Source organism: Enhydra lutris, unplaced genomic scaffold (assembly GCF_002288905.1).
Source record: "Enhydra lutris kenyoni isolate GAN:26980312 unplaced genomic scaffold, ASM228890v2 scaffoldscaffold12, whole genome shotgun sequence".
Taxonomy (NCBI): Eukaryota; Metazoa; Chordata; class Mammalia; order Carnivora; family Mustelidae; genus Enhydra; species Enhydra lutris.
In genome coordinates, this window is record NW_019154096.1 from 54,449,762 (window position 1) to 54,467,841 (window position 18,080).

Genomic DNA, 18,080 nt, shown 5'->3' on the forward strand with positions numbered 1-18,080 from the left:
CCCCGGAGGCAGGCCCCCCTTCTCGACGCTAGGTCCCCGCTGGGCTCTCCCGCCAACCTGAGACCCGCCCCTGACGAGGGGGAGGATGTATGGAACCCCCGGTTCTGTTCCCAAGACCCTCACGTGCCCCACCCCAATCGTGTCTTGGTCCCTTTCCTCCACCGCCCCCTGAGCCACACGCCAGACCCAGCTGCACTCGCGTGTCCCGCTCCAGACCCCACGCGTGTCCCTAGGAGGTTGCCACATGACCTGTTACATGCCACACGCGCTCCCGCCCCCACGAGCACGCGGCCGCGCCAAGCACACCAGTATGGGTGTAGACCGGACCCGCCCCCTAAATCCAGGAGACCGTCAACTTAAGGAAGAGAGATCTAGGAAACACTGCCTCAAGCCCTAAGGGGTTTTGCGTTTCGGACCCAGGAGACCCAACCCTGACCACTCGCCCAGGATGCAGCAGGAGGGATGTTAGTCAGACTTTAGAAAGAACTTCCTTGCTGCCTGAGTTAGGTGTCCTGCCTATCTGAGGGTAAAAGGTTAGACCGGATGATGCTGGGAGTGGAGGAAGTGGGGAGCAGGCAACCCTTGTGCCCTTGGCCAAGGTAGAAGGGGGCCCAGCTATTTTAGGAAAGCACTGCCAGAGTTACTATGGCAACTGCTCTCCTTGGGAACGCCAGGGCATGCAGGTGGTGACCTCGGAAGGAAGAAGGGGTCTGTCCGGGCAGTCAAGGGGCGCGAGGACGTGCGCGACGGGGGCGCGCGGGGCTCACCGCTGGGAGGGGCGGCGCGGGCTCCGCGTGGTGCTGAAAGGGACAGCGCCAGATTTGTCGCACTGCGCAGGCGCAGAGGCGCGAACAAAGCAGGGAGGAGGAAGAGGCGCGCGTCCCGAGGTGGTGCGCGCCTACAAGGCTCAACCTTAGCGGAGGTCGGTCCTCCCATCTACCCCCTCCCTAAGCAGACTAAGGAAAAGGAAGCAAGTCCCTCACCCAAGTTAACCCTCTTTGGTCCTTCCCCGCTGCTGGCTTCTCCCTTCTTGCTGCATTGGGGGGTGGGAGAGGGTTGAAGGGATTCTGGGAAAACTAGGATGCCTGAATTCCCCATCGCGACTTGCTTGACCCGGGACAAGGCGCGTCCCCTCCAGGGCCTCGGTTCCATCTTTAAAATGGAGTAACAGCACAGAGCTGCTCACCTTGCAGAAGTGCCCGAAGCCCTGATGAAATAATGGATGGGAAGCAGTTTTCGTTATGAAGAGGGAGATGAAGCGGCTGCACGAAGGGAGAGCACAGCCTTGCTAGGAGGCAGCTCTCGGCGACAGCAGTAGCCCTCAGCGTCCTTCACACCCTCCCCACCAATGGATGATGGGGAAAGCACTGCTCCTGCTCCGGGGGTTCCCCGGAGGGGACCCTGGAACCAGGAACTGCGGACGGGGTGAGACGGCGGCCCAAAGTCTGAGCCTAAAGTTCTGGGACATCACTGCCCCAGGGCGGGTCGAGCCCCAAACCCTACCACTAAATCTCCAGGTCAACCGAGAAGGGGTACTCCTGGTGGGCTGAGCTGAGCACTCATTCTTCTCAGGACTCTAGACCTCCTGGGGAAAAGATAGGGACCCAGCTGGAGAGATAATCCTTCTTAGCGCCCCCTATGTCTCTCCCCTGGAGGTGCAAATCCATTCCAAATCTTCCGGGAGTGGAAGGGGCTGGACAGCTCTGTACTACTTAACTAACCAGGAATGAGAGGTTTGGGCAAGCTTGCTTGATGAAGGAAGAAAAAATCTACCTTCGCCCATTCGATTCATTCAACAATTACCGGGCACCAACTATGTGCCAGACAGTAAAAGCCTGGATAGTTTCTCCCCATTTTTCAAAGTCGCTAAACACGACCAGAGGGCAAAGAGTAGGCCCAGAACCTTGGAGTCTTGGCTCCGCCCCATCTGCGTTTGGCTTTGCCCGCTCCTCCCATCATCACTTCACTCAGAGGCGGCCACTGGCCCAAGACGAAAAAAGACCCAGTCTCTGCTGCACCATCGCATTCTCTAGCTTCAGTTCTCAAGCCCTGTAGCCCAGCGAGGTCTGATGTAACACCTCCGGTCTGTTTCGCTCTCAGTTTCGAGATCCATCCGGAACGCTTTTAGATAGGATCCTCAGTGAGATCGCACTCGATTGAATCGGTCTGCCTCTACAGCCCAAGGAGGCGGGTTCGCCGAGGCCGCTCCAAGGCCAAAGCGAGAAGACCTTACTGCGCACGCGCAATAGGCAGCCGATGGAGCCACCGATGGAGCCGTCCGGAGGGGAGCAAGAGCCCGGAGCCGTCAGGTACCGAGCACCGGAGGGGCCGGGAAAGGGAAGAAGGACCTGGGGGAGAGGAGCTGAACTGGGCCGGGTCTGGGGGCCGCTCTTAGGAGCCGGGGCGCAGAAGCATAACAGAGGCGGACTCGCTGGTGACTGCGGCTGGGGGACGCCACCGCCAACGCCCCTTTACCCGCAGGCTCCTGGACCTGCCTTGGGAAGACGTGCTGCTCCCACACGTCCTGAGCCGGGTGCCGCTACGCCAGCTGCTCCGGTTGCAGCGCGTCAGCCGGGCCTTCCGGGCGCTAGTGCAACTGCACCTGGCGGGGCTGCGCCGCTTCGACGCCGCTCAGGTGAGAGCCGGAGGCCAAAGCCCCGCCCCGTCTGGGTACCGCCCCCGCCCCGCCTCCAGCCCAGCCCCCAGCCTGTCTGTCTACCCCTGCGGACCCTCCGGGTCCTCCAAGAGTGCCCGGGAAGCGATCCACGCCGCGGGAAGTACTCTTAAAGGGCGAGGGCCGGGTGTCATCTCAGAAGGCGCTTGGGGTCTCTCCTGGGAGGGCGGGTGGCAAACCCCGAGGGCGGGTTGCTGACGGGAAAGAACTCTTCAGGGGCGGGAGGCAGCGTCCGTCCCGCCCCCGGGACCCGCTGAGAGTCGAGGTGCCTCCCTGCCTGCAGGTGGGTCCGCAGATTCCGCGGGCCGCCTTGGCCTGGCTGCTGCGGGACGCTGAGGGGCTGCAGGAGCTGGCGCTGGCGTCGTGTCACGAATGGCTGTCGGACGAGGATCTGGTGCCTGTCCTGACGCGGAATCCGCAGCTGCGGAGCGTGGCGCTGGCCGGCTGCGGGCAACTGAGCCGCCGCGCGCTGGGGGCGCTGGCGGAGGGCTGCCCCCGCCTGCAGCGCCTTTCGCTCGCGCACTGTGACTGGGTAGATGGCCTGGCGCTGCGCGGCCTCGCCGACCGCTGTCCGGCCCTTGAGGAGCTGGACCTCACCGCCTGCCGTCAGCTCAAGGATGAGGCCATCGTATACCTGGCGCAGAGGCGCGGCGCGGGCCTCCGCAGCCTCTCGCTGGCAGTCAACGCCAATGTGGGGGACGCCGCGGTCCAAGAGTTGGCCCGGAACTGCCCGGAACTCGAGCACCTCGACCTAACCGGCTGCCTCCGCGTCGGAAGCGACGGCGTCAGGTGCCTGGGCATGGGATCGGTGGGTTGGGAAGAGGTCAGTCACTCACTTAGCCTCGGGTTAGGGGCGGGCTGTAGCTGTCGCAAGGCAGAACTGTGGTGCTATTTTTCTGCTACCACGGCACCCCCATTCAGACCAGGAAAGGCTTCTAGGATTGCCTAGACCATAGAGCCCATAGTTGAAAAAAAAAACAAAAACACTTTTTTGAACCAGTATTTACACGTTGGCAGATTGCACATAGTCAGGTTTCTGACTTTTCTTCAACTAGGGAAAACCTTGAGATCCTGGGCGGAGCCAAGGAGCAGTTTCCCCCTTTAAGAGACAGGAGGAAGTCTCGGGTTCCCTGGAGACTTTGAATGTATGACCCCACCCAGGCTCCCCTCCCTCGTTTATGGAGGGGGAAGAGTATGCTTTGAGTTTGAGGGAGACAGGGGCTTTGCTGGCTCCCCCACCGTGGGCGCAGCGGCTTCTGGCCCCCAGCCTCACCCGGCTCCTTCCCCAGGACGCTGGCCGAGTACTGCCCCGCGCTGCGCTCGCTGCGGGTGCGGCACTGCCACCATGTGGCCGAGCCCAGCCTGAGCCGCTTGCGGAAGCGCGGCGTGGACATCGACGTGGAGCCACCGCTGCATCAGGCGCTGGTGCTGCTGCAGGACATGGCAGGCTTTGCACCCTTTGTTAACCTGCAGGTCTGACCTGTCTGCCGACGGGGCACAGCTGGACTGTGTGGCGGGGCCTGACTATGAACTGTAGGGAAACTGAACTGTGGGGGCCTCTGGTTAGAGGCGGATGCCCTGCCCCACTCTGGAGCTTCAAATAAAGAGATTTTTACCCCCACTTGCCTGACGCTGCTGCCCTGTTGGAGATAAGGGATATGAAGTTGGGAGAGAGGTCAGAGAGACACAGTACCCCATCATCCCAATGCTGAGCAGAAATGACCAGAATGCACTCACACCTTCCTGGGGCCACCTTTACTGTGCCCTTGGGCAGCTCCAAGAGGAGGTCAACAGTGTGGGGCAAGGAAGTAGAGAGCAGGGTGGAGAAGGGGGACAGGAGTTAGGGCGGGCCCTGTGGGAGGGTGTAGGGCTCCTGCATCCCTCTGGGATCTGAGCCTAGAAGGCTCTGGCAGAGTCTGGCGAATGCCTCAGTGGAAGCGGTACTTTCTGGCGGGCTTGAGGTTGATGTATGTGGCCTTCATCTCCTCGGCCTCAGGGTTCCGCACGTCTTTGAACCGCTCCCCCTTGGTACTTACTACCTGGTTGTCAATGTAGCGGATCAGCTTCTTGGGGGCCTGTCAGGCAACTGGGCGGTGAGCAGCAGAAGCCAGGAGATGGTCCCCCCCACTCCACACCTCTAGCAGCCATAGCCCTCTCACCTCCCTGGGAGCCATGGGCCGGTGAATCTTCTGATCCTCTGCGCTATCCACCATCATGTACCTGCCAAAAACTGGCTGGCTGAAGCTCCTGCCACCCCGGAAAGACCTTCTAAGGGTCTAGCCCAGCCCAGCCCAGACTCACTTCTGCAGGATGAAGGACTTCAGTTCATCCTTTTGGGGGCCTCTGAGGCGCCTGGGCAGGTCCTGCAGAGAAGAGAAGCCCAATCTAAAGCCTAGGGCACCAGCAGATGCAGACAGGGATAGGCTAGGGGCGGGGGCTTAACAGTACGGCACCGTGGGGCTGAGGCTATTTGGGTGGAGGGGGATGTCTAGCAGAGGATACCTGGTTGGGGCCGTCCCAGGCTGGAGGCCCCTCCTCCTTCCCCTCTACAAGCATCTGCACAGCTTCTTCCAAGTCTCCCCGAGCTTTGGCCAGCACCCACTGGGCCTGCTCCACTGAACAGGTAGGGAACACCTCCAGGAGGACATCCACCCCTGGCAGCAGCTCCTCCTCAGCACCAGCTGCCTGCGGGCAGAGGTGTTGACAAGAAGCAGTACTTCCTTCTTTCCTGGCCCCTAATTCTCTCCCAGTACCCTCCTCTACCAGTACCTCATCCTGGGTGTCTCCAGAAGCTGTAGGAGAAGCCCTAGTCTCTTCTTTGAGCTTTTCAGGCCGCTGCAGGGGCTCTGGGGAGACAGGCATCTGACCTTGGACCTCAGAGCTCTGTGGCTGCAGGTTCTCTTAAGGAAGCAGAGAGAGCATCGGGTTTGTCAGGATTTGGGGGGATGGGGGTTATGAGTCATCCCAGGCCCCAAACTCACCTTTGTTCCTGGCACCACTTAACTGCCCTGAGAGCTTTTGCATCATGTCCCCTATTGTCCCCCTGAAAAGACAAGGAGGTGGTAAGAGGACGACTCTGCCCACCCTCCACTGTCTGCCAGCCCTCCGCTCCCTCTTTGCCCCAGCCAGATCCCACCTTGGAATGTGGGCAAAGCCAGGCACATAGGCCTCCATCATCTCAGTGAAGGCTTCCATATCGAAGTTCTCCTCTGATGGCCCGGAGGGACCCAGATCCTCCAGGACCCCAAGCACATAGGAGAAGATGACTTCATCCAAGCCACTGCAGGAAGGGGACAGGACAAGCCCTGAGTAGGACACTGGGTACTTCCAGCAACACCCTCTCCCCCTCAGCCTGAGACTCGAGCCCTCGGCTTCACTGTGTCCATGAACCAGACTTCAAGCCTTGAAGCCAGAAAGTATCCCACCCTCCCACAGAGCTTCGATTTCCCATCTGTCCAGCAAGGTGACAGGAACAGGTTAAGATTAAGGCCATACCAGCAGATCATAATCAGCTCTCCCCCACCTCAGGATTAGAGCAGAGGGCTTCCCACCCCAGTCTTTCCATGGGCCAGGGCCTAGAGTCCTGCCCAGCAACTCCAACCCTGACCCTGGCATGATCCTTCTAGGAGAGCTGCTGCTACCTGAGGTCAGCCTCTGGGAGGTGCGTCTGGACAAAGGCAAGGAGGGCTGCACTGACAATCCTCTCCAGCTCCATGCTCTCTCCTCTTCTGCAGGGACAGAAGATGTAGGTTTGTCAGGCCCTCTTCTGCCTGCCCCTACCCAGTAGGCCCAGGCGCGGCCAGCCCCTCCCTCCTGCCCTGCTGTGGAAACCATTTGTTGATGCTGTCCACAGCTTCCAGCTCTGCAGCCCTCCCCTGCTCCCTCAAGCAGAGCTGCAGGCCCCTCCCTGCCCATCCCTCCACCTCCTTCACCCCTGTCTCAGGAGAAGGCCTCCACAGTGGTTCCCTCGCCCTTCCCCCGGCCTCTCCCCATCTCTCTACCCCATTCCCCAGCAGCAGGCCCAGACCCTTTGGCAAGAAGCCAAGGTCTTGGGGTCACATGCCTCTTGGCTGAGGAATCCCATCATAGAGAGGGCCACTTGGCCCTCAAGTCCAACCACAAGGGGCCCATTGTCTGGCCCCCGCAAGGAGCAGGCCTCAGGACCAAGCACAGCCTTCCCCCAGCTAGAATGGGCCACCCACCCACTGCACAAAGGGGCTTTTCTGGCTCTGGGGCTCTGATGGAAGGGGAAGTCTTTCAGAATTCTCTTTTCCTGCCCAATCCAGCAGCTTGGGGTTATCTACACAGGACTTTCCATCCGCCATTCCAAAGCCTATGGAGCCCTCCAAGATCTGGCCTTTGCCGGGCTTTCCAACCTCATCACTCACTCTACTCCTGCCTCACCAGCCTCCTTGCTGGTCCTCAAACTTCCCCAGCTTCTTCCTTCCTATCTCCCCTATATATCTACATGGTTCATCCCCTCATCTCTGGAGCTCTGCTCAAATGTTACCTTCTGAGAGAGACCTTCCCTGACTAACCTACCAAAAATAGGGAGTATTCCTGCTACTCCCTAGTCCCTTACCCTGCTTCATTTCCTATACAGCATCTACTACAGCTTAATGTTATCTTATGTTTATTTGCCTATTGTCTGACCTCCCTCATAGACTGTAAGCTTCAAGGTGCAGGGGTCTTTGTCTTATTCACTGGTGTAACCCTAGCACTTAGACAATTGCTTGTACTTAGTAAATGTTCAATAAATACTCATTGACTTATTTCATTCCCATCTACATGCTTTTGACTCCCAACAGTCCATATGTGGGAGTCGGGAACACATGGATGGTAATGAATGGCTCCACAGGCCCAAATGTCAGCTCGTCTTCCCACTCAGAAGACTCAGAGGTATCTCAGATTACACCTACCCCACACTCACAATATTTCATGATCGGTGTAAACTGCCCCCCCACCCATTTCACTGGCTGAACCAACCATTTACTCACTCAGCTGCCAAACCTGAGACTTGGTAATTACTCTTGATTTCACCCTCTCTCAACCCGATCTGCTGCACTCAGCCAGTCTAATCATGTCGATTCCATTTCCTTATTAGTCTCCTTTCTATCCACTCTCCCCAGCTCATCTGGCTTCTGCTCCAACATCTCTACCAGAATTGCTCAGTCCAAGGTCATGAGTTACTTTTTCAGGTTTTGGTCTAATTAGGTTGAACCATTTAAGCTTGCCGATACTGCCTATTTTGGATCTATAGGAAGGAAGGGAGGGAAGGTGGGAGGGAGAGAAAGAAGGAAAGAAGGAAAAGAAAAGGCTATTTTTTCTGGTTGCACCTGATATTTGCCCTTTCAAGAAGCATCGATGTTGGTTTCTGACGCATCACATTCTCCTTCTCCAGCCATTCCTTCCCAGGCTCCTTTCTCTGTTCCCCTCACTTCTGCTGGCAGCAAAGCTCAGGCTCACAGCCGCTCCTCCTCTCTCCTTGCTCTGCACCTCCCCCCAAGACCTTGTGTGGTCCCACATCTTTATGAACCAACTCTATATCACCAATCCCCAAATGCCAGTCCTCGAGCCCAGTCCCCTCCATGTAGCTACACATTTGCACACCTCCCTCTCGGACACCTCCACGTGGGTGACTTAACATGTCCCAAACTGACAGTCTCCCAAATCCTTTGCTCCTCCAAGGCTGTCATCAGTAAATGCACATTCACGTACCCAGCTGCTCTTGCCGCAAGTCTGGGAATTATCCTGACACCATCTTACCCACATCCAGTCACCAAGCACTGACCATCACCTCTCATACCTCTCAATACATATGCTTCTCTCCATCTCTCCTCCCATTTCATCCACCTCTTGCCTTCACTGCCAGAGCCTCCTAACCCCTCCTCCTACCACTGTATTGTCCCCCAAATCTATTCTTTACAAAGATCGCAGTTGCGTGACCTGTACAAAAATCCTATTTTTCATGCTACAAATCTATCAGTGAAGTCCCCCTTCCCTTCTGATTAGCCCAGATTCTTTTGGTGGCCATTAGTTGAGGGCCTTACCCCTGCATACATCTCTCCAGCCCCCCCCATGTACCACACCCTCCCTGGATCACTCCCCTCCACCCTGGCTTTCTTCCAGTTTGCCAACCTTGAAGCTCTCTCGTGCCAAGAGCCTTTGCACAAACTGTTTCCTCTGCTTGGACAGCTTTCCACCTCCACCCCTTCGTTTGTCTAACACCTTCTCACCTGTCGGGTCTCAGTTTACAATCTTCTTCCTCAAGGGATGCTGCCCCTGACCCCTGAGAACTGCTTTGGTCCCCTCCGTCTTACACCCTCATTGAGGACTGCACTTTCCCGTATTTCACAGTATCTTTCGCAGCTATAATTAAAAATAATTATTTGGGGAATGTTTAAGGTTTCTTCCAATTGTCTCATGAGGGCAGGGACTATACTCCTGGATACTCATGAGTGTACACTTGGTATCCTATGGAGTGGGACACTCAATAAAGAATTCCTCCCTGCCTTACAAATGAAGGAACTGAAGCTCAGTGAGTTTAATGATTTGCCCAACTCACTTGGCTGAACTGTGGTAAAGATTTAAATCTAGGTCGCCTCGCTCATGTATATTCCAGGCGATGGGGGGAATCTCAAGACTTCCAAGAGGGGTGAGACAGAACTACGATCTATGCTCACAGTTCCCTGGTCCCCTGAGTGGTAACAGAGTGTTGCTGTGACAGCACAGGAGTCACTTTGGACAGCAAGACTGCGAAGCTCTCGCCTACTAGGGGTAAATGCCTGCCTCTTGCTCCAGATTCTAGCATGGGCCCTGGACAGAAGAACAGCTCACACCACACATGCCAGATACCATTATGCAGTTCCCCCCAAAGGTCAGCCGCCTAAGAGACCTACTACACCCACCCTGGATTACATCAAATCCTGGCTGCTGTCAGTTGCCTGGCAACCTCTGCTGGGATGAGGGCTGCAGTGAGAAAGTCTAGTTTCTAGGGAAGAAGTGCTCAGGGATGTGTCTGATGCCCCTGGGTTTCTAATCAAGATCTGAGGGCCAGGAGGTTGTTACTGGGAAACTCCTCACTATGCCCCCAAAGAATATCTTCCTTCCCTAGGCTTTTGCTCTAGCTTGTCTTCTAAAGCAACACACTCTCTTCTCCTGTTCTGGGGCTGACCAAACTTTACCCAGCCTTTAAAGCTTGCCACTTCTTTCTTTCACCCTTCTCCATCCTTCAAGCCTTCCTCAGCATTGCTTTCCTGCCCACAGGCCGCTTCTAATATTTCTCCTCCACAGTCCCCGAGCTAGGGAAGCTGTAGCCTAAGCAGCCAGCCTTCTGCAGGGTAAGAACATGAGTTTCATGAGAATTTTCAAATTCTGGATGTAGTCCACAGAATTCCATTACTTCCTTGGGGCTCCAAATCAGGGCTCCCTGGTTGGTAGCGTCCATGAAATGTGACTGTCATCCTGTCGTAAGTCCTGTTTAAATACCTCTGCTGATGGTAATAATAATTCTATGCACTTTACATGTATGAACTTCCCTAATCCTCACAATAACTCTAAAATATAGATACTAATATTATTATACTATTCCATTTTGCCCAAAAGGAAATGGAGACACTGAGAGGTTAAGTAACTTGTCCAAGGTCACACAGTAAGTTATTGGCACATTTACATCCAAGCAGTCTGGCTCCAGAACCCTGTTAACCACTATGCTACACTACCTCATAAAGTAAATGATGTTCTGATCCTCCTGTCCTGCCTGGTTGGCCCTCCTCCCTACCTCAGAATCTTTGCTTACACGGGTCTCCCCACTCAGAACGTCTTTTCCTCTGCCTCTTATTCTGCAGGACTCGCTTTCTCCCCATAGCGAGCCCTGAGTGCCCCATCCTCACTGCTCCCAGATGGCCTGAGAGCGTACCCAGGACCAGGCACAAGCCTGGACTCTCCAGATGCTCAATACAGATTCCCCAGGACAAATTTAAGTGAGACTGGGGAAAGGCGCACCACGCTGTTCCCTTGGGGTGGGGAGGTGCTTAAGGCAGAAAGAAAGCAGAAGGCCATGTGGGAGGAGTCCTGGGAAGCAGTGTGGGCACTCTGAGGGTCTAGCACGGAGGTCTTCACTGGTTTCTCAGCCACTATGAACCCCAGCTCCCGGGGCCCTAGTCCCATAATGCAGGTTCCAGAGGACATCGTTGTCCCCTGACCCCCAAGTCAAGTCTTAGAGGCGCCAAGGACACTGAGGGCTACAAAGGATTCCGGCACCCAAAGTCAGACCGGGGCACGAAAGGGGATAGTGGGGTGCACAGGAAGTGGGACCGCGATGATGGTCCACCCCTGAAGCAGGAGCTCCCTAAACAAGCTAGCGGAATACCCAACAGGGTCTGGAATAGTGGACCCGAGGGCACCGGGACGCGGTTGCAGCCCTGGGGACACAAGACTAGGGAGGCCTGAGTAAGCTGGGATGTGCCTTGATACAGGCCACGGCGAAAATCAGAGATGGGGGGCCGATGGGCCCCAGAGAGTACCGTGGGGGAACACACAGGACGGGTACCCTGGGTCAGCGTTCTCCGCGACTCTCCTAGCCCTGGGCCGGGGGCCGGAGGGGAAATCACCTGCTCCGTCGGGCGCCGCCGGCGACTTGTCCCGCGCGGTGCAGCTCTCATCCCCCAGCCCCACCAACGAGATCAAAGGCGAGGCCCAGAGCGGTTCCTTTTCAGAAGCGCCGCGGTAGCCATTTTTGTGAAGGGCATTGCCCACAACCGGGCGGGGCTTCTGCGCCCACGCTCATTTGTCTCAGGGTTTTGGACAGGCTCTCGCGGCGGCCATTTTTGTTGCGGGTTGGGAGGAATTACGCGTGGAGGTCGCGCCAGTGGGTGGAGTATTATTAACTGCTGACTGCATCCCTGCCTAGTTTCTTGTCAGCTGGGAAACACCGAGAACCGTTCGACCCCACCCAGTGTCTTCTCGTCTGCCTTCCTTGCCCCAAAATCTCCGCCTTCAAATCCTATAGCTTCCTCCCCTCTCCTTATCTCTGCCGTCTTTCCAGACTTGGATCCCTAATTGGATCTGGTGGCCCCTACGTCCAGAACCTGGTGTTCTTCCCAAATCCCTGTGTTATTCCCCTTCCTGTCCAGTGTAGGTTCAAGGTCCGTCACCCAGTCAACTCTTAGGTGATGACTTCCTTTCCCACCATATCTGTCCCCTTTGCCTTCCCTTAACAGCGAAGTCTCCCCCAAGATTAGGGTGTTTACAGGGTTTGGGTCTTGGGATCGTGGAGCCTGGTTTGGATGGAGGTAGCAGGGAGTGGGTGTTCTGGGTGAGTATCAGCCTGAGCCCAGATCCAGGACAGTCTAGAGGCCATGCCAACTCTCAGGGCCTTCATGCCCATGTTGGCAGACATATTGGCACGTCTCATATAGGCTGGAACAACTGAACTCCAAGACCTAGCAAGGCCTTACCTTCTTTCTGTTCCTGCTGCCTCAGCTCCCCGGTGCTACCCTGTGGCGGAACCCACAGCCATCCCTTCCCAGGAATCCCGCCAGGGGTCATGAAGGAAAGAGTTCCCTTCAAGGGTGAGCTAGCCCATCCCCAGCCAGCAGGGGTGAGCCCCTTCAGGGCTAGTTCCCTCATAAGGTACTGTGTACTCAGAAACTGTCACTGCCCTCAGGAGCTCATGGTCCAAGGTAGAAAGTTCCATCCTCTCCTCTCCCCTAAGAACTGCTCCCTGTCAAGCTCTGTCCCTTGCTGCAGGCTCCCAGCTACCCACACCAGCGTCCTCTGGCCTCAAAGAATGAGATGTTCACTGCTGGGGAGTCAGGGCAGGAAAGGGGAGGGAGAAATGAGGGAGCACTTTGGCGTCGCGTCTCCCATAAAAACACTGCCGCTGCCAGCCTGGCGCTGCTAGGGTTAATGAGAGGTGGGGTGACAGCCACTTTGAACTCTGGCTAGGCTGGCCCCTGGGAAGGGGGGTGATGGGTAGCTCCATCAGCCCCAGGCCTCTGCCAGTTCTTTAAAGACTTGGCTGTCCCTCCCTTTCCCCAGCCCCATCCCCGCCTTCATTGCACAATGCTGATGACTCTTCTCTCCCTACCACCCTCATTACAGGAACTTTCAGGTTTTTTCTGTCCCTACGTCTGGCCTGACATCCCTGCAGCCATCCCTGTGCCTTTCTCTCCTCCCTTCTGGCCTGTTCCTGGGCTGGCAGATGGATGTAGGTAGATACCATCAGAAAGAAATTCCTGAGCTTTGGGAGAAGGATCATGGGAAGACCTCTTAGGGGGAGTCCCTTGATTCCCAGCTCAAATCCTGAAGGGTCCCTACTCTGTGCAGCAGGGAATTGGTTCTGGGGTCAGAGGACAGTGGGCTGAGGAAAGGGACTGCCACAGGCACAAGGACACACAAACTGTAAGATAGGAGCTCTGGGGAACACTTGTCCTGCTTGGCATTCCATAGCTGGCCTGATCTTAAGCCCCTGATTCTTTGTCCCCTCAGGTCTCAGTCTCTCCACCCGCAAGATGGGACCAGATTCCACCTGCCCTTCAGGCCCTGCTGGAAGCCACATAGGGAGAAAAAAGTGACGTGGTGACTGCTCTCTTCCCATTCCCTCAGGTGACTTTTGCCTCCTGGTTGTCCTCAGCTGAAGGGAAAAGCTAGAAGCCTATGCCGAATCTTCCCCTAGCACATCAATTCCCCATCATCCAACCTCAGAATGAGGAATTGGGTTTGAAATTAGGCATAAAGGGCAGATTGCCCAGACATTAAGAGCAGAGATAAAGCCCATCTGGCTGGTCTCAAGGGGTGGGAGGGACTCAGTCAGAGACTGAGGTGAGGAAGGGGACACTTCAAAAGGATGGGGAGGAAGGAGGGGGTCCCCGCTCTTGCTTGAGGTCAGAAAGGGCTCTCTGGGCAAGGTGCCCAGTCCTCCCACACCTTCCTCCTTTCTCAGAAGAGCCAGGATGGGGCGGGGGTGGGAGTTGGCTGGAGCAGGGAGGGGGCCCTATTTAAGGAGCATTCTCAGCATCCCTGCAGATCCAGCCCCAGGAGCAAGAGAGGAGGCTTCATGGGTATGTGTGGGCCCTTGGTCACAACCCAAGCAGGGTGGGGGTGGAGTGGCTCCTGGGCTTGCAGGCTTGCCTTTCCCTCTCCAGGGATAGGCTGTGGCTCTGCCTGGAGATGGGGAATAGCCCCCATTGCCCTGTTTAACTCTCCAGAAGTGAAAGCGTGTTTCAGGGAAAGATTTCTCTTTCACGCCCCTACCTATCCCACGTAGCTCAGATCTTCATTTTCGGTGGGGAGATTTTCAGGGAGCTGGAACTTTGGGACTCCTATTTTGGGGATCCATATTTTAGGGTTCCCCTCTGGTTCAGGAAGCCTCCCAGTCTCCAGAGAGATGCCCTTCTCCATGCAGATATTCTGGCTCTTCCCTCGCCCCGACTTCTCCTGGAGTACCTCTCAACATCTGGCCCCACCAGGAGCACATCTGGGCAAGAAATGATTCCACAGTACTCATAGAATCCCTGCCATGGCCCCAAGCCCCCTCCCCTCATATCCTGCATCCCTCCTGTTGGAATTCAGAGAACTCTTGTCCCTTTCCCTGGGTATGGGCCCTATTTTTCCGCTCTAAGCTCGGACTTTCTCTGGGATAGGAGGAATCTTGAGATCCCAGGTTCCTTATCCATGGTGGGAATTGGAGGAATTCACAGAAGAGAGCACAGGAGGGCACAATCAAGGCTGGGAGAATGTTGGCCACCTGGCTCTGAGAACTGAATTCCATAGGCTGTGAGCTTGAGCAAACGGCCTAGGGACTCAGTTCTGGTGCCCGGCTGTGCTGTACCATCAACAGAGAGGTCATGGGGAAGCTGCTGGCTCAGGCTTCCAGCATCCCAGCCAGGCACTCCTCCAGGCACTGGCTACATCTTTTAACAACTTCAACTTGGACAACACTTCTGCTCAAAGACCTCAAGAGCTTCTCCAAACTCCTTACTTTGTAATTAAAGTCTTTCACAGTATGGCCTCCACTTCGCTTTCAAGCCTGAGATTCCTTTCTCCCTGGTTATAACCTGCCCTCTAATGAACCACATTGCTCCCTGGTCCTGCTGCCATACCTTTACTCATGCTGAGACCTCCTCAGTTCTTCCTGGGACACCTCCTTCCCATCACTATCTGCTGGGACCCTATACATCCTTCAAAGTCTCTCTCAGATACCTCTTCGAGGAAGCCTCCCTCAGCTTCCCAGCAGAGCAGATGATCTCCTGCAAATCCTCCATATTTCTCTCTAGAGGGGCTCATTCATGAACCCCATAGTGTCTAGTCAAGTGAACATAGCTGTTCAGTAAATGTTCCTTGCATTTTGCTGAGTGTGTCTAATATAGAAGAGGCAGTTTGGCCTAGAAGTTAAGGTACAGCTAGATTTCCCAGGTGCATTCTCCATTGTGTGAACTTAGGTAAGTTGTTTACCCGTATAGGTCTCAGTTTCCTCATCTGTAGGTAAAAAAAAAATAATTACACAGATATCGAAGTTTTGTGAGGCTTAAATAAGTTGATAGTTTCTTCTGTTCAGGGCTTCTTTTTTTTCTTAAGATTTTATTTTTATTTTATTTATTTGACAGAGAGAGAGAGAGAGATCACAAGTAGGCAGAGAGGCAGGCAGAAAGAGGAGGAAGCAGGCTCCCTGCTGAGCAGAGAGCCCGATGCGGGGCTCGATCCCAGGACCCTGAGATCATGACCTGAGCCGAAGGCAGCGGCTTAACCCACTGAGCCACCCAGGCGCCCCTGTTCAGGGCTTCTGATAGTAAGTTCTCAGTTAAGTGTGTGAGTTTATTATGATTCTTATTATATTCCCTTAAATAGAATGTGAACTACCCCATTGCAAGGAGGGGGGGTAGGATAAGGCTTAAAATTAGTCACAACCCAAGTTTACTGAGTGAAGGGCTCCAGATGCCGGAGGCAGGTAGGGCTGGGGCAAGACCAGGAGGAAGCCACCAGGACCAGAGTTTGGTGGCCCAAGCCTGCTGAGATCAGGAGTTGTGGATTCCCACCAACTGTATAACCTTGGGTGAGTCACTCCTTCTCTCTTGGATTCCCAGCATAATGTAAATTGAGGGGACTGAACCAAGTGAACAGCAAAGTCCCTGGCAACCGAGATGTTTTATGAGTTCTAAGCTTCTAAGGGTTAAGTTCAAATAAAAGATCAGAGAAGGAGGCATCTAGGCTCCCTGCAGGGCTCCCTTATGTCCACAGGGCCTGGAGAAAGCACTGGGCTTTGGAAGGATGCATGGCAGCATGCTGGACTGAAAGGAGTGGCCACTCTTCCTTCAGAAAGCCTGTGAACAGGGGCCCTCTTCCCTCACTGGGCCTGTGGGTAAACTGGTGTGCAGGCTACGGGCATTTCTAGGGCATAAGCAGAAGGCTTGGGGAGAAATGTCCATGAGCAATGCAGATTCTCAGCGATAGAGGAAGTTAAGAGACTTCAAGCTCTGAACCCGAGAGGATAGAGAAGAAAGGAGTTACAGAACACACCTTATGTGATGTGAGACTCAGTATTTAGTTGAAACCTGCCTTGTTTCAAAAAAGGATTTGAGACTTACTGGCATGCAGACAATTCTCCAAGATTAAAATGTAACACATAGACATAGCTCTGTAGCACATTTACTACTTTTTGACCCAGAGATTCAACTTGCTTATTACTGTTTTTTTTTAAAGATTTATTTATTTGATAGGGAGAGGGAGAGAGAGAGAGAGCATGAGCAGCAGGGAGGGACAGTAGGAGAGAGAATCTCAAGCAGACTCCCCACTGAGTGGGGAGTCCAATGTGGGGCTTGATCCCAGGACCCCAAGATTATGACTTGAGCTGAAGGCAGATGCTTAACCGACAGAGCCACCCAGGCGCCCCTACTTATTACTGTTTTTATTTTTAGTTAGAAATTACTTTAAACTTGCAAAAAAGTCTGCAGAATAGTGCAAAGAAGTCTTGCTTTTCCTTCTCCCAGATTCACCCACTCTTAACCTTTTGCCATGTTGCTTTCTCTAACCTATAGTCCTTATTCAAATCTTGCCACTGGTCCCATTAATGTCCTTCCTAACAACTTTCATTCAGGATCCAAAACAAGATCATGCATATTTTTATTTTCACAGCTCTTAGTCTCCTTTGACCTGAAACACCTTCTCAGCCTTCTTTTGTCTTTCAGGACATGGACGTTTTTGAACAACTAAGACTACTGTGGTTGTCTGTTTACATTTATCTGATTTTTCCTCATGATTATGGATTACTGCTGAACTGATGTTGTGTTTTCTCAGTTTAATATATCAGAAAGCGCATGATGTTGACTTCTCTTTGTTAAAGAAAAAAACTTTCAAGACACTCACTAAAGATGGTGAGAAAGACTTTATTCAGGAGGGACCGCTGCAGTGGGCTTCAAGTGTTGTCAGTTTTCCCTGTGATTCTAGGGAATCTAGGATATGATTTTTTCTTTGTAATTAATATCTTCTTGGGGACGCCTGGGTGGCTTAATTGGTTAAGCGCCTGCCTTCGGCTCAGGTCATGATCTTAGGGTCCTGGGATCTAGCCAGTGTCAGGCTCCCTGCTCAGCGGGGAGTCTGCTTCTCCCTCTCTCCCTGCTCCTCTCCCCCCTGCTGGTGCGTGCGCTCTCTCAAGTAAATAAATAAAATCTTTTAAAAAATTAAAAAAAAAAAAATCTTGGAACATACTTCAAAACTATATAAATGGCCTGTTTCTCATCAAACTTTTACTCATTAGTTTTAGTATCCATGAATGATTCTCACTGGCATCAGTTACTACTGATTGGAGATGGATTTTCTGACTTCATTATTCCTCCTGCTGTAAGAGCTTTCCTTTCATATTTCTTTAGTTAATGTTAGTATGTACTTAACAGATGTTATTTTATCCAGTAGGTAATAATCTGTTACTGTGATTGTTTTGATGCTTAAATTGTCCCTGATTTGGCCGGGGTAAGTCCCTTCAAGCTGGCTCCTTTGTTTGACATTTTTGAGCGATCCTTTATTTTTTGGCACAAGTTGTTCCAGGCTCATCTTATACCTTCCCTTCTACAGCCTTGTAACCAGCCATTTTCCTGGTGGGCCTGGTTCCTTTTAGCGGAGAATGAAATTTAGAACCGAAGATCAGGCTGCTGGCTGGGCTTGTTGCTACCATGGTGTCAGTGCTCAATAATTCAATTTCTTTTTTTTTTTTTTAATTTTTTTTAATTTAAAAAAATTTTTTTAAAGATTTTATTTATTTATCTGACATACAATGATCACAAGTAGGCAGAGAGGCAGGCAGAGAGAGAGGAGGAAGCAGACTCCCCGCTGAGCAGACAGCTCGATGCGGGGCTCGATCCCAGAACCCTGGAATCATGACCTGAGCCGAAGGCAGAGGCTTTAACCCACT

At 53.8% G+C, this 18,080-nt stretch overlaps 2 protein-coding genes across 5 annotated transcripts; one reads left to right on the plus strand and one right to left on the minus strand.

The window, feature by feature from the left end:
• Window positions 1-1,003: 1,003 nt before the first annotated feature.
• On the plus strand, window positions 1,004-4,289 carry LOC111144957 (F-box and leucine rich repeat protein 15). Its single transcript, XM_022499590.1, has 4 exons — window positions 1,004-2,309; window positions 2,482-2,635; window positions 2,958-3,463; window positions 3,964-4,289. The coding sequence occupies exons 1-4, from the start codon at window positions 2,257-2,259 to the stop codon at window positions 4,151-4,153; spliced, it is 903 nt and encodes a 300-aa protein (XP_022355298.1). The 5' UTR covers window positions 1,004-2,256; the 3' UTR covers window positions 4,154-4,289.
• A 121-nt stretch (window positions 4,290-4,410) lies between these two features.
• On the minus strand, window positions 4,411-11,367 carry LOC111144863 (CUE domain containing 2). Of its 4 annotated transcripts, XM_022499417.1 has the most exons (9): window positions 11,287-11,367; window positions 6,316-6,402; window positions 5,811-5,954; window positions 5,656-5,717; window positions 5,444-5,574; window positions 5,177-5,359; window positions 4,976-5,037; window positions 4,834-4,894; window positions 4,411-4,749 (listed from the first exon to the last, which is right to left on the minus strand). In XM_022499417.1, the coding sequence occupies exons 2-9, from the start codon at window positions 6,387-6,389 to the stop codon at window positions 4,603-4,605; spliced, it is 864 nt and encodes a 287-aa protein (XP_022355125.1). In that variant the 5' UTR covers window positions 6,390-6,402; window positions 11,287-11,367; the 3' UTR covers window positions 4,411-4,602. The 4 variants fall into 4 exon arrangements, with proteins under 4 accessions (XP_022355125.1, XP_022355124.1, XP_022355121.1 ...); XM_022499416.1 differs by having other exon boundaries at window positions 4,411-4,713; window positions 5,177-5,574; XM_022499413.1 differs by having other exon boundaries at window positions 5,177-5,574.
• Window positions 11,368-18,080: the final 6,713 nt, after the last annotated feature.

Bases quoted from the DNA above. Each gene is read 5' to 3' on its own strand.
- LOC111144863 (XM_022499413.1), bottom strand. From the start codon at position 6,389: ATGGAGCTGGAGAGGATTGTCAGTGCAGCCCTCCTTGCCTTTGTCCAG. The intron at 5,575-5,655 runs GTGAGTTTGGGG...TGCTTCCTTAAG, and splicing joins AAGTGGTGCCAGGAACAAAG to AGAACCTGCAGCCACAGAGC. The intron at 5,038-5,176 runs GTATCCTCTGCT...TCTTCTCTGCAG, and splicing joins CCTGGGACGGCCCCAACCAG to GACCTGCCCAGGCGCCTCAG.
- LOC111144957 (XM_022499590.1), top strand. From the start codon at position 2,257: ATGGAGCCACCGATGGAGCCGTCCGGAGGGGAGCAAGAGCCCGGAGCC. The intron at 2,310-2,481 runs GTACCGAGCACC...CTTTACCCGCAG, and splicing joins CAAGAGCCCGGAGCCGTCAG to GCTCCTGGACCTGCCTTGGG. The intron at 3,464-3,963 runs GTGCCTGGGCAT...CTCCTTCCCCAG, and splicing joins GTCGGAAGCGACGGCGTCAG to GACGCTGGCCGAGTACTGCC.